This window comes from Prionailurus bengalensis, chromosome D1, assembly GCF_016509475.1.
Source record: "Prionailurus bengalensis isolate Pbe53 chromosome D1, Fcat_Pben_1.1_paternal_pri, whole genome shotgun sequence".
Taxonomy (NCBI): domain Eukaryota; kingdom Metazoa; phylum Chordata; class Mammalia; order Carnivora; family Felidae; genus Prionailurus; species Prionailurus bengalensis.
Window position 1 is genome coordinate 103,675,363 of NC_057346.1, and position 21,947 is coordinate 103,697,309.

The 21,947-nt window shown below is 36.3% G+C and overlaps 2 protein-coding genes across 2 annotated transcripts; both read left to right on the forward strand.

The window, feature by feature from the left end:
• Positions 1 to 284: 284 nt before the first annotated feature.
• On the forward strand, positions 285 to 1,223 carry LOC122482821 (olfactory receptor 5B3-like). The gene has a single exon (XM_043579116.1). It carries the CDS (start codon positions 285 to 287, stop codon positions 1,221 to 1,223), a length of 939 nt encoding a protein of 312 aa, XP_043435051.1.
• Positions 1,224 to 13,923: 12,700 nt separating this feature from the next.
• Positions 13,924 to 14,871, forward strand: LOC122482822 (olfactory receptor 5B17-like). The gene has a single exon (XM_043579117.1). It carries the CDS (start codon positions 13,927 to 13,929, stop codon positions 14,869 to 14,871), a length of 945 nt encoding a protein of 314 aa, XP_043435052.1. The 5' UTR covers positions 13,924 to 13,926.
• Positions 14,872 to 21,947: the final 7,076 nt, after the last annotated feature.

The window sequence follows — 21,947 nt, forward strand, 5'->3', positions numbered from 1 at the left end:
TCAAGTTATTTAATTCTCTACGTCTCAGTTTACAGATTTCTAAAACTTTAGAATTCAGGAGATGCTCCATACTTCAGATTCAACAGTTTGCAAATCTACACATCATTAATGCGCTAACTTTTGTTGTCAAGCTTTTTTTTTTTTATCTGGAGAAACTTGATATACAAGCTACTGCTCTAATGAAATAACACGTACTGTATGTATACGCTTTTCAAAATAAGTCTCTTGGTTTATCACTCATTTCTTTCTTCTCGTTGTCATAGCGTTTGTGGTTCTCAACACTGATGGATAACAGGACAGAAGTGATGCAGTTCATCTTGCTGGGACTAACCAGTGATCCAGAACTGCAGGTTCCCCTCTTTATCGTGTTCACCCTCATCTACCTCATCACTCTGGTTGGAAACCTGGGGATAATAGTGTTGATTCTGTTGGACTCTCGTCTCCACACTCCCATGTACTTTTTCCTCAGTAACCTGTCTCTAGTGGACCTTTGTTACTCTACAGCTGTCACTCCCAAGGTCATGACTGGATTACTTATAAGAGACAAGGTCATCTCCTACAATGCATGTGCTGCTCAAATGTTCTTTTTTGCAGCCTTTGCCACTGTGGAGAGTTACCTGTTGGCTTCAATGGCCTATGACCGCTATGCAGCAGTGTGCAAACCCCTCCATTACACCACCACCATGACGACAGGTGTGTGTGCATGTCTGGCCATAGTTTCCTATGCCTGTGGTTTCCTGAATGCCTCTATCCACACTGGAGACACGTTCAGTCTCTCCTTTTGTATGTCCAATGTGATTCATCATTTTTTCTGTGATGTACCTGCAGTCATGGTTCTTTCTTGCTCTGATAGACGTGTCAGTGAGCTGGTTCTTGTTTATGTAGTGAGCTTCAACAGCTTTTTTGCTCTCATGGTCATCTTGATTTCCTACATATTCATATTTCTCACCATCCTAAATATGCACTCATCTACTAGATATCAGAAGGCTTTATCTACCTGTGCTTCTCACCTCTCTGCAGTCTCCATCTTCTATGGGACAGTCATTTTTATGTACTTACAGCCCAGTTCCAGCCATTCCATGGACACAGACAAAATGGCATCTGTGTTCTACACCATGGTCATCCCCATGCTGAACCCTGTGGTCTATAGCCTGAGGAACAAAGAGGTTAAGAGTGCACTCATGAAGGTCATTTCAGAGACAAAATTATCTTTAAGATTGTGATTTTTAACATTGTACAATGTAAATGAATCTAGTTTTGTTAGGACCACAGTGAAATTAAGAGTCTGAAATTGTATCCTTACTTATTCAATATCTCTTGTCCTGAAAAAAGAAAATACATATACAGAAATACAATACTGAACAAGAATGGTTAAGATGACTTGGGGCCTCCTTGTCAAAAACTGAGTAAAGATATGGGTTTATTCATTTACTGTACATGCATTTTTTTCTACCACATTAATGCAGAAACACATAAAATAGGGGCACAAATGAGACCATGAACAGAAGTGCATGCATGTGCCCATGAGGATACACACACATTGGAGTAGGAAATTTCCCAGAATTAAGTGGAATGTTGCTAGGTTTTAATAATAATGATTTAAAATTTTAATTTATGTATTAGAATAGAAATTTATGTCCAATATTTTTCACCTCTTTATTTGAATTATGCTCTGAGACTCCTAGGAAGCTTTATTATTTTGGTATTTGTAAGACTGTGCTTGAATATACTAATATTCTCATGCTACTATGTGGGGTCAGTGTAGTATAACACAAACATTCACTTTGATGTTTATGGTGAGGCTTCTCCTATTGAAAACATTTCTAATTATTATTTTGAATAATTATTTAATTTTAGAACTATTTCAGAGTTACAGAAATTTTTCAAAACAGTGTAGAATGTTCAGTATAACTCTGTGACAGTCCGGATAATGGCCTGCAAAGACATTTCACAACCTAATTCCTAGAACCTTCCAAAAGTTACCTTATATGCTCTAAAAGGACTGTGCATATGTGGTTAACTTACGGATTTTATCCCAGATTTTCTGTGTGGACGATAGAGGAAATGCCATGTATACGTAGGGAGTCAGAGAGATGTGACCACAGGTAAAAGAGGAGTAGACAATGTGACCTTGAAAACAGATTGAAGTAATGTGACCACAAACCGTGGATGACAGTGGTCACCAGAAAATGGGAGACGCAAGAAATAGATTTTGTCTTAGAGCCTATGGAGGGAGCATGGCTCTTCTAATACACTGACTTTTGTCCAGGAAAACTGGTTTTGGATTTCTGGATTCTAGACTGTGAAAGAATGAATACATATTATTTAAGCCTCCAAGTTTGCGGCCATTTGTTATAGCAACCATAGGCAACTAATACAGCTCTTGGCTGGTTTCCCCTACAATGTAATCTTATATTACCTGGCAAATTTGTAAAACTAGGAAACCAAGCGTGACATCATATTATTTTTGAAATTTCAGACTTTATTCAGATTTCATTAGTAGCATCCTTTTCCTCTTCTTATATTTAGCTGTCATACCTCGTTAGTCTCTTCTGGTCTATGACAAACTCTCTGTCCCTGTTTTCGATGGTCATGACAGCTTTGAAGAGTACTCATCAGGTATATCATAAAATGTCCTTCAGTAGTGATTTTCTGACGTTTTCTCATGATGAGATTGGTATTATAGTTTTCATAGAGTACTACCACTAAGGTGAAATGTTCTTCTCATCACATCGTATCAAGGGTACATGCTATCAAGATGATTTATCCCTGATAACATTAACCTTGATCACATGTCATCCATGAAGATTGCAAGGTTTCTCCTTTGTGGAGTTACTTTTCCTCCTTTTTTCTAAGGTCTGTTTTAAAGAAATAAGTCACAAAGTTCAGCTCACTCTCCAGGTGTTGGAGCAGTAAGCTCCACATTCTGGAGAGGGCAATATTTAAATAACTTATTTGAAGTTCTTCTGTTAACAATATTTGCGGGGTCCCTGGGTGGCTCAGTCGGTTGGGCGTCCGACTTCGGCTCAGGTCATGATCTCATGGTCTGTGAGTTTGAGCCCCTCGTCAGGCTCTGTGCTGACAGCTCAGAGCCTGGAGCCTATTTCGGATTCTGTGTTTCCCTCTCTCTCTGGCCCTCCCCCGTTCATGCTCTGTCTCTCTCTGTCTCAAAAATAAATAAACATTTTTTTAAAATTTTAAAAAAACAATATTTGCTTCTTTTCCCTCAATTATTTATTTACCCAATCATTTATTTATCTGAATGTGTTCTCATTTATTGGCTTTATATGTTACAAAACAACCAATACAAGGTTACTTATTTTTGTTCAAATTGTTCCACTCTCACCATTCAAGACTCTTTCGGTTAACTCCTGTGTCCCTTTGACATTGGTTCATTCTTTTGTGTTTTGAGCACGTCCTTACTTTATGGTATTACATGATGCTCTGGGCTCATCTTGTATTTTCTCTGCCCCTAACACAGAATTGACGATTTCTATTAAGACCCCTTAATTATTTTACTAGAGAATGGTATTTAAAAGCCAAGACTCGGATGCTGAGTGTGCTTGCTGATACTGGAGTTCCACTTCTTCTAGGTCTTTTTGTTGACAGAAGTAGGCAGCATATTAGTCTGTATACATTCATAATTATACCATTTCCCCTACCTATCATTCGTATCTATATTAAACTGAACATTAGTGCATACTGATGCCTCTGATTCTAATCTGTTTATCCAACATTCCCCCTGTATTATCTATAATTTCCATTTATAATAGTGAGAAACTTGGGTCTCAACAATCTCATTCATCCATTTATTTGTGTGACAAATTAACAAGTAGAGCAGTTCCATAATTGTTAGCCCATCCCCCCCCCCATGAGAAACATATACTTTACTAAATGCACATATACAATAGTAAGTAAAGTACAACATTTTAAAATAGTTTCTTTTATTTTTAGCTTTGCAGTTTCTGATCAACACACTGATTTCCAGCATTACTGAAGTTAATGCATTTCTTTCCTTCTTTCCCTTCAGTGAGGTTAATTCATACATTTGTAGTACATTTAGATTTTTTTTTCACAGTCTATATTCACTTCTGGGATTCTCCTGTGCTCCTGGCTGATTCTCCTGATTTACATATATTAAATTTTACCTTTGCTATGTACAGTTCTATGGGTTTTAACAAGTACAGAGTCATGTGTTCACCAGCTCAGTACCCTAAAGAATATATTATCATCCTAAAATTTCCATTTCCATTCCTTCTATAGACAGCCACTCTTACTCCTCCAACCCTTGGAAATCACTGAGCTTTTTTGTTTTCCAACCCTATGTTATATGGATGGAATCACACAAGATGGAGGCTTTGGGAAGGAAGAAATAAATATTGTCTTTGTTCACAGGTGATATGATTGTCTATGCAGAAAAATCTGAAATAATAGACAAATAAAAAACCCTCTTGGTACTAATTGATTATAGCAGGGTTGTATGCTGCCAGGTTAATACCCAAAATTCTATCACTTTCCTATATACTGACAAGGAACAAGTGGAAGTTGAAATAAAAAATACAAAACCTTTTATATTAGCACCCCAAAAAGGATATACTTAGTTATAAATCTCAGAAAATATATGCATAATCTAATGAAGAAAACTACAAAACTCTGATGTTGTTGAGTGAATCCAAAGAATAACTAAGTAAATGGAGAGATATTCCATTTTCATGGATAAGAAGATGCAATATTGTCAAGATGTCATTTCTCCCAATATTACCTATAGATTCATTGCAGTCTCAAACAAAATCCCAGTAAGTTATTTTGTAAATATCAACAAATTGATTCTAATGTTTATAGAGAAATGTAAGAGACCCGGAAGAGCTAACACAATATTAAAGGGAAAGAACAAAATTAGAAATTGACACTACTGAACTTCGAGACTTACTATAAAATTTTAATAATCAAGATGATGAGGTATTACAGCTTTATTTACAATAGCCAAATTATGGAAACAACCCAAATGTTCATTGACTGATGAGTGGTTAACAACAAAGTGGTATATATATATATATATATATATATATATATATATATATTCAACCATAGAAAAGAATGAAAACTTCCCACTTGCAACATGTATGGAGTTAAAAAGTATTATGCTAAGTGAAATAAGTCAGTCTGAGAAAAACAAATATATGCTTTTACTCTTATGTGCAATTTAAGAAAGAAAACAAATGAGCAAAGGGAAAAAAGATAGAGAAACAAACCAAGAAACAGACACTTAAGTACAGAGAACAAACTGATGGTTACTAGAGATGAGGCTGGCGGGAGAGTGGGTGAAATAGGTGATGGGGATTAAGAGTACACTTATCATGATAAAAAAAAAAGATAGTGAGGTATCGGCAAAAGAATAGACCAATAGATCAGTGGAACAAAATAGAGAGCCCAGAAATAGACTTACATAAATATATTCAACTAATTTGTAATAAAGGAGCAAAGGCAATCCAATGAAAAGCAAAGATAACGTTTTCAACAAATGATGCTGGAATAACTGGACATCCTCATGGAAAAACGTGAATCTACACACAAATCTTACCTCCTACACAAAAATTAACTCAAAATGGATCATAGACCTGAATATAAAATACAAAATCATAAAACTCCTGAAAGGTAACAGAAGAAAGCCTAGATGACCTTGGGTTTGGCAATGACTTTTTAGAGATGACACCAAAGGCACGATCCATGAACGAAAACAATTGAGTACTTGGACTTCATAAAAATTAAAAACTTCTGCTTATGAAAGATATCTTCAAGAGAATGACAAGACAAGCCACAGACTGGGGGAAATATTTGCAAAAACCACATCTGATAAAAGACTGTTACCCACACATACAAAGAACTCTTAAAACCTAACAATAAGTAAAACAAAACAAAACAAAACAAAACAAAAAAACACAAGCTGATTAAAAGACAAAGACCGTAACAAACACCTCACCAAACAAGACATACAGAAGACAAATAAGCATATGGAAAGATGATCCACAGCATATGTCATGAGGGAATATAACTTAAAACAAGAAAAAAATCTGTAACTATGTTTAATGATGGAGGTTCACTAGATTTTTAGTAATGCTCATTTCACAATGTATGCAGATATCGAATCATTAGGTTCTATGCCTAAAGCTAAAGTTGTATGTGAATTATACCTCATTAAAAAAAAAATCAGTGAAATACCACCACACACCTATCAGAATGGCCTGAATCTGGAACCCTGACAATACCAAATGCTGGGGAGGATATAGAGCAACAGGAACTCTTATTCACTGCTGGTGGGAAAGCAAAATGGTACAGCTACTTTGGAAGACTGTTTGTCAGTTTCTTACAAAACCAAACATATGAGACCCCTGGGTAGCTCAGTCTGTTAAGTGTCCGACTTCGGCTCAGGTCATTATATCACAGTTTGTGAATTCAAGCCCTGCATCGGGCTCTCTGTTGTCAGCACAGAGCCCGCTTTGGATCCTCTGTCCCCACCCCCCCTGCACCTCCCACACTCTCTCTTGCTCTCTGTCTCTCAAAAATAAAAAATCAACATTTAAAAAAACAGTAAACATACTTTTACCATATTATCTTGCAATTTCTCTTTGTTCTTTAGTCAAAAGAGCTAAAAACTTCCATCTACTCAAACTCTGCACCTAGATATTTATAGCTGCTTTATTCATAATGGGTAAGTCTTGAAGTGATGAAGATGTCTTTCATTGGATCAGTCTCCACTCTCTCTCTCTCTCTCTCTCTCTGTGTCATTCCTGTGAGGTGTCTATCTTTCTCTCCAAAATAAATAAATAAACTTAAATATATATATATATGGAAGCCAAGAAAAATGAAAGAAAAAAAGGCAGTCCAAACTCTTTGGGATGCGGCAAAGGCAATCCTAAGAGGAAAGTCCATTGCAATTCAGTCCTATCTCCAGAAGTAAGAAAGGTCTCAAATGTACAACCTAACCCAGAGGAGCTAGAAAAGGAACAGCAAATAATAATAAGGGAAGGGAAATAATAAAGATTAGATCAGAATTAGAGCAGAAATAAATGATATAGAAACAAACAAACAAACAAAACACCCAGTAGAACAGATCAATGAAACTAAGTGCTGCTTCTCTGAAAGAATAAACAAAACCAATAAACCCTTTTGTCAGACTTATCAAAAAGACAAGGGAGAGGACCCAAATAGATAAGATTATGAATGAAAGAGAACATATCACAACCAACACCACAGAAATATAAACAATTATAAGAGAGTACTATGAAAAATTGTATGCTGACAAACTGGGAAATCTGAAAGAAATGGACAAATTCCTAGAAATTCATGCACTACCAAAACTGAAACAGTAAGAAATCGAAATTTTGAATAGGCCCATAACCAGCAAAGAAATAGAATCAGTAATCTAAAATCTCCCAGCAAACTAGAGACCTGGGTTAGATGGCTTCCCAGGGGAATTCAACTAGACATTTAAAGAAGTGCTAATACCTATTCTCCTCAAATTGTTCCAAAAAAATACAAATGAAAGGAAAGCTTCCAAACTCATTCTAAAAAGCCAGCATTACCTTGATTCCAAGACCAAAGGAGAATTACAGGCCAATATCCCTGATGAACACGGATGCAAAAATTCTCAACCAGTTACTAGCAAATCGATTTCAACAGTATATTAAAAGAATTATTCTCCACAATCAAGTGGGATTTATGCCTGGGATGCAGGTCTGGTTCAATATTTGCAAATCAATCAATGTGATATGCCACATTAATAAAAGAAAGGATAAGAACCACATGATCCTCTCAATAGATGCAGAAAAAGCATTTGACAAAATGCAGCATCCATTCTTGATAAAAACTCTCAACAAAGTAGGGACAAAGGTACATACCTCAACATCATAAAGGCCGTATATGAAAGGTCCACAGCTAATATCATCCTGATGGGGAAAAACTGAAAGCTTTCCCCCTGAGTTCAGGAGAATGACAAGGATGTCCACTCTCACCCCTGTTGTTCAACATAGTACTGGAAGTCCTAGCCTCAGCAATCAGACAACAAAAAGAGATAAAAGGCATATAAATTGGCAAAGAAGTCAAACTTTCACTCTTCACAGATGATATGATACTCTACATGGAAAACTGGAAAGACTCAACCAGAAAACTGCTAGAACTGATATGGGAATTCAGCAAAGTCGCAGGATATAAAAGTCAACATACAGAAATTGGTTGCATTTCTGTATACCAATAATGAAGCAGCAGAAAGAGAAATCAAGGAATCGATCCCATTTATAATTGCACCAAACCCCATAAGATACCTAGGAATAAACCTAACCGAAGAGGTAAAAGTATAATGAAATATATACAATGAAAAATATAGAGGTACAATGAAAAATATAGAAACCTTACGGAAGAAATTGAAGAAGACACAAAGAAATGGAAAATATTCCATGCTCATGGATTGGAAGAATAAATATTATTAAAATGTTGATACTACTCAAAGCAATCTACACATTCAATGCAATCCCTATCAAAATAACACCAGCATTCTTCACAGAGCTAGAACAAACTATTCTAAAATCTGTATGGAACCACAAGAGACCCTGAATAGCCAAAGTAATGTTGAAAAAGAAAACCAACGTTGGAGGCACCACAGTTTCAGACTTCAAGGTACATATACTACAAAGCTGTAATCATCTAGACAGTATGGTACCGGTACAAAAATAAACATCAATGGAATAGAATACAGAACCCAGAAATGGACCCATAAACGTATGGCCAACTAATCTTCGACAAAGCAGGAAAAAGGATCCAATGGAAAAAAGAGTCATGTAAGCAAATTGTGCTGGGAAAACTGGACAGCAACATTTAGAAGAATGAAACTGGATCACTTACTTATACCATACACAAATATAAATTCAAAATGGATGAAAGACCTAAATGTGAGACAGGAAACTATCCAAATCCTACAGAGAAAACAGGCAGCAACCTTTTGACCTCAGCCACAGCAACCTCTTATTAGACATGTATCCAGAGGCAAGGAAAACAAAAGCAAAAATGAACTGTTGGGGCCTCATCAAGATAAAAAGCATCTGCACAGCAAAAGAAACAATCAACAAAACTAAAAGGCAACTGACAGAATGGGAGAAGATATTTGCAAGTGACATTTTAGATAAAGGGTTAGTATCCAAAATCTATAAAGACCTTATCAAACTCAACACCCAAAAAACAAATAATCCAGTGAAGAAATGGGCAAAAGACATGAATAGACACTTCTCCAAAGAAGACATCCAGATGGCTAACTGGCACATGCAAAAATGCCCAACTTCACTCCTTATCAGGGAAATACAAATCAAAACCAAAATGAGATATCACCTCACACCTGTCAGAATGACTAAAGTTAACAACTCAGGCAACAATAGATGTTGGTGAAGATGCAGTAAAAGACCCTTCTGCATTGCTGGTGGGAATACAAACTGGTGCAACTACTCTGGAAAACAGTTATGGATGATCCTCGAAAAATTAAAAATAGAACTACCCTATGACCCAGCAATTGCACTAGTAGGTTTTTATCCAAAGAATACAAAACCGCTGATTTGAAGGGGCACATGCACCCCAATGTTTTTCTTAAATTTGTATTTATTTACTTATTTTGGGGCAAGTGCAAGTGTGGGGGGCAGAGAGAGGAAGACAGAGGATCTGAAGTGGGCTCTGCACTGACAGGCTGACAGCAGTGAGCCAGATGTGGGGCTCGAACTCGTGAACCACGAGATCATGATCTGAACCAAAGCAGGATGCTCAACCAACTGAGCCACCCAGGTGGCCCCTGCACCCCAATGTTTATAGCAGTGCTATCACGATAGCTAAATTATGGAAAAAGTCTAAGTGTCCATTGACTGACAAGTGAACAAAGAAGATGTGGTGTATATATACTGTGGAATGCTACTTAGCAATCTAAAGGATGAAATCTTACAATTGACAACAATGTGGATGGAACTAGAGTGTATTATACTAAGCAAAATAAGTCAGTCAGGGAAACACAAATATCAAATGAATTTACTCATATGTGGAATTTAAGAAATAAAACAGATGAACATGGGGGAAGGGAATGAAAAATAAGATAAAAACAGAGAGGGAGGCAAACCAGAAGAGACTCTTAAATGCAGAGAACAAACTGAGGGTTTCTGGAGGGCAGATGAGTAGGGTTATGGGCTAACTGGGTGATGGGCATTAAGGAGGGCACTTGTTGGGATGAGCACTCGGTGTTATATGTAAGTATGAATCATTGGGTTCTACTCCTCAAACCAATACTACATTGTATGTTAACTAACTTGAATTTAAATAAATAAATATTTAAAAAGATACAAGTGTCAGATTCATTTTTTTCCCACAGTAAGTGTTGGCCTGTACAGCGGTGAGGAGCACCAAGGGTATGTGGGCAGAGCACCATCAGCACTAACTACAGAAGGGTAAATTGGAGAAGAGCAACCCATCTTCCTACAGGTTTGAACCAAACTTTCAAATTGACCACCCAGAATTAAGGCAGAATTTAATCTTCATCTCTTTGACCCATGTGCCATATTTGTTCCTTGTAAACTCAAGAAGGAAAAAACCTGGATGCTATTTATCAATATTTACAATTTCTAAGACTTAGTTGTCGCATCTCAAAAACAGAAAGGCGAAAAACATAATACAAAATGTGGCAGATAAAAAACAAAAGTAATTTTCAGAAATGGGGATAAAAGGTACATCAGAGGGAATGTAGTTGATGGTATCGTAATAGTTGTATGGTGACACATTGTAGCTACACTTGTGGTGAGCATAGTATAATGTGTAGGGTTGTTAATCATTATGTTGTATACCTGAAACTAATTAACATTGTCTATCAATTATACTTCAATAAAAAAATACAGTCAAACATCAAAAATCAAAATAATTATAAATGGATTAAACAAAGCTACTCTTGACGTGTGTAAAAGGCACTTGAATTTTGTAAATGGGGTAGAGGAAGAAAAGACAGCAAGACTGCCAATAAACATATATGCTACTCAGCATATCGAATTATGTCCCTACACACAGTTCAGTTGTTTCCTCCTTAGTAAGTACAATGAAAAGAAGTGATTGCCCTCATGGGGATTCTGTTCCCCCAAGAGTTCCATCCCTGTATAATTTTCTACTTGTTCTTGTTCATTAGATGCTGGAATCCCATCATGATTCTGCCAGCCCTTATTTAAAAGGACCAGATTCTGAGCAGAGCCTACTTGGTCATAATTTATTGAACTGAAAGCTACAACTGTTGGCGATACCAGCTTCTGCCCCAACTGGGTAGTTTCAGTGAGTCTGCAATGACAGACAGGGAGAACACCCTGAAATAAAAACAAAATTGATTCATGTTGAAAAGTTAAGCCTTTACTAAGGTCTTTCATGCACCCACCCTCACTTGCTGGTCGCAGATACAATTCTGTAAGGTATGTGGGAGAGATCACTTTATTATCTCTTTATCATAAAGAAGGAAACTGAGATGAGCAGAAGGTAAATAATTTCCGCATACCCAGAGAAATCCATGGTAAATGCAATTGTTAAATGCAGGCTTCCTAGGAGACTCACATTAATGATCCTTTCTGCATGTCTTCATGCTTCAGGAAACTTGGAATGTCTTCACCAGAACATGAGACAGAATTTCTCCTACATTATTTATAACATTCTTCTAGGGATGAGTTCCTGATTGCAGACTCACAATTCAGAACTGTCTTTCTCTTCTTTTCAAGAGCAAGGTAAGCTTCTAGATTCAATATACATTTGCAGTGAAATATGTGATTGATGCAGAAACAGCAGGGTGGCTACATCTTCTGTGGGTTATTGATCTCTTATCTGGTTGCTTGGACACTATTTCTGAACATTGGCATAAGTGTAGGCGTCAAAGGCAAAACATTGTCATCAGCATTGTAATTTCTTAAGAGGATAGCAAAAAACTGTGATAGATGGTATTCTGATTGAGTAGGTGGTAATGTGTTGACTTGTCACTGAAGGGATAACTAACCAGACAAGGTGAAATGATACTTCTTTAGACTCCAGAAAGATCATCAGGAAGCTACCAAAACCCTTACACATTCTTCACTATTATTTCCCTACAACTTACTCTGTTACTATTTGTTCATCTAGAAAATCTGACAAGGCAGTGGTGAAAGCTACAGGCATTAAGATCAGTTAGACATGGGTCTGTATCTTAAATATCTCATACTAGCTGTAGAATTTTAAGAAGACACATGACTTCTCGAATCTTCCATTTTCTTAAATGTAAAGTTATAGGTATATGGTGTGTGAGTATGCCTACATAATTATATCCCTTCCTCTTCTTCTATTTCTATTTTCCTATCATCATCATCATCATCATCATCAGTATCATCTATTATCCATATATTTGTCTCTTGATCTATGAGATACACTACATGTAAGCAGGAAATTTAAGCTGTTACTAACCTCAGGAGAACTATTAGTCATCATAGACCATAGATATAGGTGTGATATCATGACAATCTATTATATTACTATGTGGATGAGGTATTGACAAACACAAATACTTTAAGGTGAAGATCTGTAAAAGAATATGTTTAGGAGCCACGAGGAAGATGATAGAGAATAGTGGTTACCAAAGAATGAATGTCTTTCACAAAGCTTCAACTAAAAATACAAAGATTTGTGCTTCCTCATGAATAGATCTACAGATTAGTATTAACCCCCGTGCCACGAATTTTCACCCTTCAGTGTCTGTGATCCAGCTAAGTGTTGATAGGAATGATGGTAAGAATGAGTCTAAGTTAAAGGGGAGTACTTCACCAAAAGGTAAAACGTGGATCTCAAGAAAGACATTAAGAAAAAGAAAACTTGAAGATCCCCAGGTTCTCACACAAAATGATTGACCCAGCCATGAGCACGGAGTGAGAAATGTGGGGGAAACAAAATATTTTCATAGACAGAATGTGCAAAAATGGCAAATCAAAGGTTAAGGCCACCAGATTTTAAAACCCAGCCCCGACATCTGCCACTTGACTTTCCTAAACCAACATGGAGATGATTGTTCTATGCTAATATTATAGCTAGTACTCATCAGGCTTGAGCACCCACATTGTGCTAACTCTGTTTATACATCATTTCTTTTAACTCTTACAATAATCCCTTGAGGCGGTTTCCAATGCCTTTTTGCTGGTGGACAGAGATTTAGAGAAGTTAAATTAGGACAAATGTCTCCCAGTAAATGGTAGGGGTGATATGTGATTGCACACACATGCTTCTCAGAGTCGAATACTTTACATCCAATGCTATACCTTCTGTTCAGAATTGGCTTTGTTGACTGTACATGCTTCTAATGCTGTATTTAGTCCACTGTGTCTACTATGTATTTATTTGTGAATTATGCAACTTCAGCTCAGGTCATGATCTTGTGTGAGTTCGAGCCCCAGGTCAGGTTTGCTGCTGTCGGCACAGAGCCCACTTTGGATCCTCTGTCCTCCTCTCTCTGTCCCTCCCCCACTTGCTCTCTCTCATTCTTTCTCAAAATTGAATAAACATTAAACATTTTTAAAAAGATATGAAATAGGAGATTCCAGGCATATGAACTTTGACAACTCGTTAGCCTTTCCTGTAACTTAGTTTACTCATCTATAAAATCTAAAAGTTGGAGGTGATCTGTAAGGACCCATCCTATCCAAAAGTGTATTACTCTAGAGATAAGTTATCACTAAATTGTGTTGCCATGCCCATGCTTTAGAAATGAAGAATATTGAAGAACAAAAATATTGCTCTAATAAAAAAAATGCTTGTACATTTCAATTATTGTGCAACTGGTTTTTGTTCATCACTGTGTTCCTTTACTTTTCTTTGCCACAGAACCACAGAGCATCTTGTGATATGCAAATCACATCCATGAAGAATAATACAGAGGTGAAAGGATTCGTCCTGCTGGGACTAACCAATAACACAGAGCTGCAAGTTCCTATCTTTCTAATGTTCACCCTCATCTACCTTGTCACTCTGATTGGGAACCTGGGGATGATCGTGCTGATCCTGTTCGACTCTCGTCTCCACATTCCCATGTACTTCTTTCTCAGTAACCTGTCCCTGGTAGACTTTTGTTACTCCTCAACAATCACTCCTAAGGTCATGGCTGGATTACTTATAGGAGACAAGGTCATCTCCTACAATGCGTGTGCCGCCCAGATGTTCTTTTTTGTTCTCTTTGCGACTGTGGAAAGTTACCTCTTAGCTTCAATGGCCTATGACCACTATGCAGCAGTGTGCAAACCCCTGCATTACACCACCACCATGACAACGATTGTGTGTGCTCGTCTGGCCATAGGCTCCTATGTCTTTGCTTTTCTAACTGCTGCTATTGACATTGGAGACACATTCTATCTCTCTTTCTGTATGTCCAATGTAGTCCATCACTTTTTCTGTGATATTCCAGCAGTCATGACCCTGGCTTGCTCAGATAAAGACACTAATGAGCTGATTCTTGTTCTTATTTCAAGCTTTAATATCTTTTTTGCAGTTCTAGTTATCTTGATTTCCTACATGTTCATATTTATTACCGTTTTGAAGATACAGTCAGGTGAGGGATACCAAAAGGCTTTATCTACCTGTGCTTCTCATCTTGTTGCAGTTTCCATATTTTATGGGACAGTCATCATCATGTATGTACAACCAAGTTCAAGTCATTCCATGGATACAGACAAAATCGCATCTGTGTTCTATACTATGGTCATCCCCATGCTGAACCCTGTGGTCTACAGCTTGAGGAACAAAGAGGTCAAGAATGCTATCAAGAAGGTTGTTGAGAGGGCAAAATATTCTCTAGGTTTAGTCTTTTAGTGATGTAGAATCCACGAAAGTTACTTTATCCCACTTAGATCTACTCTATGCCATAACTCAATGTTCATGGCCATATAGGGTATTCAAACATAAAATTTACTCTAATATTATTTATCTCTTTAATTTTGTAACTGATCCAGGTATCCAAAATACAGAAAAAATATGATAATTCTTTTTAACCAAAGCAGTTTATGAAGAAAACTTCTTTGTTAGTATTGCATTGGACATACTTTTTTTTTTCCTTGATGTACTTCAGAAATGGTAAGAAAACATAATGGAAAAGAAAAAAAACATTTAAGATATTGGACTAGGTATTGAGGAAAACAGTGGATAATGGAGTTTCCTCCAGAAAAAAAAAAAATGAGGGTCTCACAGAGAAATAAATCTCATCACCAGGATCAGGGGCCTTGGTAATGTCAATTCCATAAGGTTTCTAAACTGAAATCCTATTTGTCTTCCATTACTGTATGTTCTGAATGGAGGCTTCTTTTCCCCTGGTTATCTTTACTCAGACCCAACATTATTTATTGGGTATGAATGTGGAACAAGCTAAGTTTTCTTTTTAGTGCATAAGTTGCTAGGCAACAAGGAGCCACACATGGACTGGATGGAGAAAATGATTGAACTTCTTGGACATTGTGCTTCTATATTGGTTGGTTGGGATTAGGTTATCTCCCTAGTGGAGGTGAATAATAAATTTCCTGTGTGGAAGGAAGTATAAGATGGATATTTGATGATCATAAGCATTACAGTGGAAAAGACTGGTTAGTTATTTTCCCAAACTATTTCCTTTTTACTCCTGGAAAAAGCATAGGCTCTGTTCCTCTGCCTTCATACAATTAGTAGTGACCATGTGCTTGTGTTCTTAACTATAGAATGTAAGTACAGGTCATATATGCTAATTCCAAGTTTGGACTATGAAACTTCCCAGGTGATGTCCTGTTCATTCTTTTTCTTTGTTACCAGTTGGATGGAGAGGATTCAGACCACAAGAATGACAAAACCACTAATGGAAAGAATCTAGGTCAATTGAATCTCTGTATAAGTTCCCCCAGAACAACTAATGGAACAATATGCAAGCACGAAAGACATCTATGGTCATGTCACTGCTGTTTGCAGTTTGCTTGCTTGGCAGCTAGTATTATTGACCCTAACAGATTCAGAGAGCTTCCCATAAGATCTGGAGGATGTTGTGGGGGTGGGGAGGATTTATGCTGGGAAAACTATAAAATTTCTCCAGCATATCCTGATTCTACAATGATTTCTTTTGAAAACTCACCAGCCTCCAAATCATAACCAAAATGGCTAGCGCCGACTTAGCACACGTTTCGGAGAGAGAACAAATCCAATGTGAATTCCGTTCCAATCCAAACTTTGTGATGTAGGGCAAGTTATGTAAGTGTTCTGAGTTTCTAATGGGGAAACTACTGCCTCTCTCACAGACTTCTATTAAACAGGCACTGAATGAGCCAGACTGTAGCACGGTGCCTGGAACAGAGTAGCTGCTCAAAATATGTCAGCATCCTTTCCCTTCTGTTCCTTTTCTTATCTCTCTTTCAATCACCTAATATGCCAACCTTCTCCATAGAACTACTAAAACAGTTACGAATTATATTGCTTTGTTTTTATAGGTTTAGTTGTAGCACTGAATTGCAAGACTTTTGAGCCCACAAATGTTATCTCATTTAGATATGTATTCTCAGAGTCTAATGTTTATTCCATAGAGCTCAAGAGTAGCTAATGAAATGTGATTCTGTATAGGAACAAATTTACATGGGAAAAAAAGGGCACAAATATTTATCTCTATCATCTTCTTCATAACAGTGGTCAAAATATTGTTTATTCATTTTTGTGTGTTTACTCCTTTTATTTGTTTTCTCTATTAGAATAAAAGTTCTATGCAGCCAGGAACAATTTCTGATTTGCTCACTAACAAAGACTCTTGAGAGCTCAGAGCTGAGGCTCAGTAAAAGATTTTAAGGAATGAATAACTGCATGAGAAGAGGAACTGACACCAAACAGAAAAACTCATCATCTGTTTGTAAAAACAGAACACAGACAACATAGCATGCTAGCTCATGCTGCAGGAACACGTTAAATTGAAAACCCAGTGGTTGAACACAGCAAAGATAATAAAGATTTTATGTTAGTTTTCTATGGTTGCTGTAACAAATGACCACACTCTGGGACCTTAAAACCACACACATTTGTTTTCTTGCAGTTCCGGAGGCCAGTTGTTGGAAATCAGTTTCACTGGGATGAAACAAAGATCTCAGTCTCGGAAGTCTCTAGGGGAGACTCCGTCCCTGGTGTATTTCATCTGCAGGTGACCGCCAGCATTCCTCAGTGGTATTTCCATCAGTTCCTGCCTTTGTGATCACATTATTTTCTCCTCCTATTGTCTGTTTAATTTCCTTCTGCCTGGCCTTTTTTAATGTATGTGAGATTAGCATAACAAAATCTAGTGTTTTAAGTTGTGTGACTCAGTAGTATTTAGCACATTAACAATATTCTGCAACCATCACCTCGATTTAACTCCAAAAGAATTTTTTTATTTGCAAAGAAGATCCTGTACCCATGAAGGATCCCTGTACCAGGGAACCAATAACCTATGAATTTACCTATTATGGATATCTCATGTAAACAGAATCATACAATAAGTGATCTTTTATGTCTGACTTCTTTTTTAAATTTTTCTTATGTTTTTACTTATTTTTGAGAGAGAGAGAGAGAGAGAGAGAGAGAGCATGAGTGGGAGAGGGGCAGAGAGAGAGGGAAACACAGAATCTGAAGCAGGCTCCAGGGTCTGAGCTGTCAAGACAAAGGCTGTTAATACAGAGAGCTGACGTGGGGCTTGAAACCAGGAACTGTGAGTTCATGACCTGAGCCAAAGTAGGCCGCTTAACCGACTGAGCCACCCAGGCACCCCAAAGAACATCAAACTGTTTTTCATAAATGTTCCATTTTTCATTCCCACCAGTAATGTACGAGGTTCCCGTTTATCCACATTCTAGCCACAATTTGTTAGTTTTCACCATCCTAATGGGTGTGAAATGGTATCTCATGGTTTTGATTTATTTTTCCCTAATGCCTAATGATTTTGAGCGTACTTCCATGTGCTTATTGATTTTGAGTAAATCGTCTTTGGAGAAATGTCTATTCAAGTACTTTACCCATTTTTCAACGAGTCTATGGGTTTCTCTGTTGTTGAGTTGTAAGAGTCCTTTATATAGCCTGCATATTACGCCCTTATCAGAAATGTGATTTGCAAATATTTTTCTCCCATTCTTACGCTTTTCTTTTCATTTTCTTGAAAGTGTACTTTGATATACAAAAATTTGTAATTTTGGAAGAAGTTCAACTCATCTCTTTTTTCTTTTGTTGCTTGTGTTTTTGATGTAATATATAAGAAACCATTGCCCAATCCAAGGTCTGGAATTTTTCTCACATTTTCTAATGGTTTTATGTTGTTAACGCTCATATTTCAGTCATCAACCATTTTGTGTTGAGTTTCATATATGCTGTGAGAAGAAGTTCAACTTCAGTCTTGCATGTGGATAACCAGCTGTCCCAGCCCATTTGTTGAAGATTTATTTTCCCATTGAATGAACTTGACACCTTTGTTAAAAATCAATTAGCAATAGATATATGAGTTTATATCTTGTCTTTCAATTCTATTCAGTTGATCTATGTCTCCATCCTTGAGGCAGTATCAAATTGTTTTGATTAATTTAGATTTGTATTTGTTTTGAAATCCAGAAGGGTGAGTCCTCCCACTTTGTTCTTTCTTCTCAATATTGTTTTGGCTGTTGATGGTCCCTTAAAATTCCATTTGAATTTTCGTAATAGCCTTTCTCTTTGTGTTCATTAGAATTATGACAGGGATTGCATCAAAGCTATACATCACTTTGGAAAGCATTGCCAGTAAACAGTATCATATCACCCAATTCATGAACACAGAATGTCTTTCCATTTATTTAGGGCTCCTTGAATTTTAGCAATTCATTTCATAGTTTCAGTGTACAACACTTTCACCCTTGGTTAAATTTCTTTTTATTTTAACATAAGGATGCTATTGTAAGTGGAATTTTGTCCTTAATTTTCTTCTGGTATTATTTATTGCTAGTGTATGTAAGCACAACTTATTCTTGTTTAGTGAATAAGTTTATTGACTAATAATTTCTTGTACATTTTTTAGGATTTTCTCTATGTAAGATCATGACATCTGAAAATTACATGGTTTTACTTCTTCCTTTCCAATTCATTTATTATGTAATTCTTTTATTCTTATGTAATTGCTTTAGATAGAACTTTCAGCACAACTTTTAATACAAGTGGTGAAAGCAGGCATACTTGTCTAGTATGTGATCTTACAGGGAAAGATTTCACTGTTTCACATTTGCATATGACGTTAGCAGTGGGTTTTTCATTAACTCTCTTTATAATTTTGAGGACATTCACTTCTACTATTAGATTTCTGGTTGTTTTTATGGTGATGGCATTGGAGATTTTTGTCAAATACTTTTTCTGAATTAATAAATCAGATAATTATGTGGTTTTTTCCCCTCTGTTCTATTAAAGTGATTAACTACCTTGACTGATTTCAGTTTTTTCCAGTTTATTTAGATACAATTGACATATTATATTATATAAGTTTATATTTTACAACATAATTATTGGGCATGATTGCCACAATAATTTTGGTTAACAACCACCACCTTAAATAGTTACAAATTTCTTTTCGTGTGATGAGAACTTTTAAGTTCTAATGTCTTAGAAACCTTCAAATATTCAATACAGTATTGTTAATTGTAGTTATCATAGTGAAAATGACATCCCTAGTACTTATTTATCTTATAACTGGATATTTGTACCTTTGACAACCTTCATGGATTCATCTGACTTCCCCAACCTCCACCTCTGGAACCACCAATCTATTATGTTTCTATGAGTTCCGTTTTCTTGGATTCCACATATAAATCAGATATACAGTATTTGTTTTTCTCTATGTGACATATTTCACTTAACATTATGCCTTCCAGTTTCATGCATGTTGTTGCAAATGGCAGGATTTCTTTTCTTTTTTATGGCTGAATACTATTCCACTGAGTAAATATATACTACATTTTCTTTATCCATTCATCCATCATAGGACACTTAGTTGTTTCCATGACCCTATTTTTTGGCTGTTGTAAATAATACTGAGTGAGCATGGCGATGCAGACATCTCTATGAGACAGTGAATCCATTTCCTCTCAATATATACCCAGAGTGGGAATTATTGGATCATGTGGTAGTTTTATTTTTAATTTTTTGAGAAACTTCCACAGTGTTTTCCACTGTGGCTGTACCAATACATTACCAGCAATAGCGCACAAGTGTTCCCTTTTTGTTTAGGTCCTCATCAATATTTGTCATCTCTTTTCTTTTTCGTAATAGCCATCCTGACAGGTGTGAAGTGATATCTCATGAGTTTTTTATTTGCATTTTCTTTATATTAGTTGTGTCGACCACACTTTCGTGTACCTACTGACCATTCTAATATTTTCTTTAGAAAAATGTTGTCTAGCTCCTTTACCATATTTTAATTGGAAAATTATATTTTTTTCCTATTGAGTTGTATGAGTTCTTTATATATTTTGGATACCAACTCATTATCAGGTATGTAGTTTGCAAATGGTTTGTCCCATTCTATAGGCTCCTTTTTCATTTTGTTGATTCTTTTATTATGCAGAAAAACAAGGACAAGAAAAACATTTCAGATGCCAGAGAGATAAGCATACAAAGTAATAATAATATTGATACCAATTTTCTCATCAGAAAGAAACCAAAGTTAGCAAACAGTGGACTAATAGCTTCAAAACGCCAAGGGAAAAATATGAGTCCAGATTTTTATACCTAGATGAACTATCATTTGAGTTTAATGGCAAAATCAGACATTAGTATATATACAAAAATATATGTGCAGTTGTATAGTGAAAGCATTTCAGCAGTATTTATCTTGATTAAGGAATTTGGAAAATGGAATAGAACATGTTTTGTTCTTTTTGCTTTCTCTTTTGAACTGGCTTATCTGCATGACAGACACCTTCTGTCCTCTCCTGCTCTGTTTATGTGGTAAAGACAATGCAGTAGCATTCGTAAGAAATACCTATAATCTTGAGATGCATATGAGATTAACTTCCCCAGAAGAAGATCCACAATCAGTGATTTAAGTTCAAATAGTTTATTTGGGAGTTAATAGCAGAAAGCACTGATAAAGTAGTAGGAAAGTGAGTCAGGGATGGATGAAAGAAGATACCTTCATTAGTCAATAGGTGATACCTGTGGAAGAGGCTTGATCTACTAGAAACCACTGGAAGACTGTAAACAGCTTATGTCAGAATTATACTACATGAAAGATGAGGAATAGAGTATTTATCACTCTGTTTCTGTGTCAGTTATTGATCATTGACACTAGAAAAATTAAATGTTCCCCACACAGGTTGAACATGCTTTTGCAGTAAAATAAGCCTTTAGTCTAAGAGATGCTGATTTTTTTTTCATAATAAGGATTGGCCTGAACATAGATGATGAGTGCCAAGGGGATGTGGATAGAGCACCAATAATAGTTGCCAGAAAAGAGTAATTTAGGTCAGAAAAGAGGTCTCTCTGCCTACAGATCAGAATCAAATTTTTGAATTGAGTTGTTAGTAATAAGTCCGTTTTACTCTCCATATTTCTTACCTATGTGTCATACTGTCAGTTTGTTGTAAGCACAAGAAGGAAAAACAAAGATTTTATTTATCAATCTCTAAAAATCCAGTAGCCTTAAATTAACTATCAGAAATAAAAGAACAGAAAAAAGTGAAATGAGCATAATCATAGCAGACAGAAAAGAAAAAGTTTTTAGAATATATTACAAGTATAAATAATATGAAAACATAAATGCATTGAACCCACTACTCATGTACTGAATAACAACTTAATAAAGTTGAGGGAAGAAAAAAATCACCACAAATGCACTATTTGTTACTCAACAGAAGAAACTATATGTTGTGTTTAATTGCTTCTTCCCTAGATAGAAGTGATTGCCC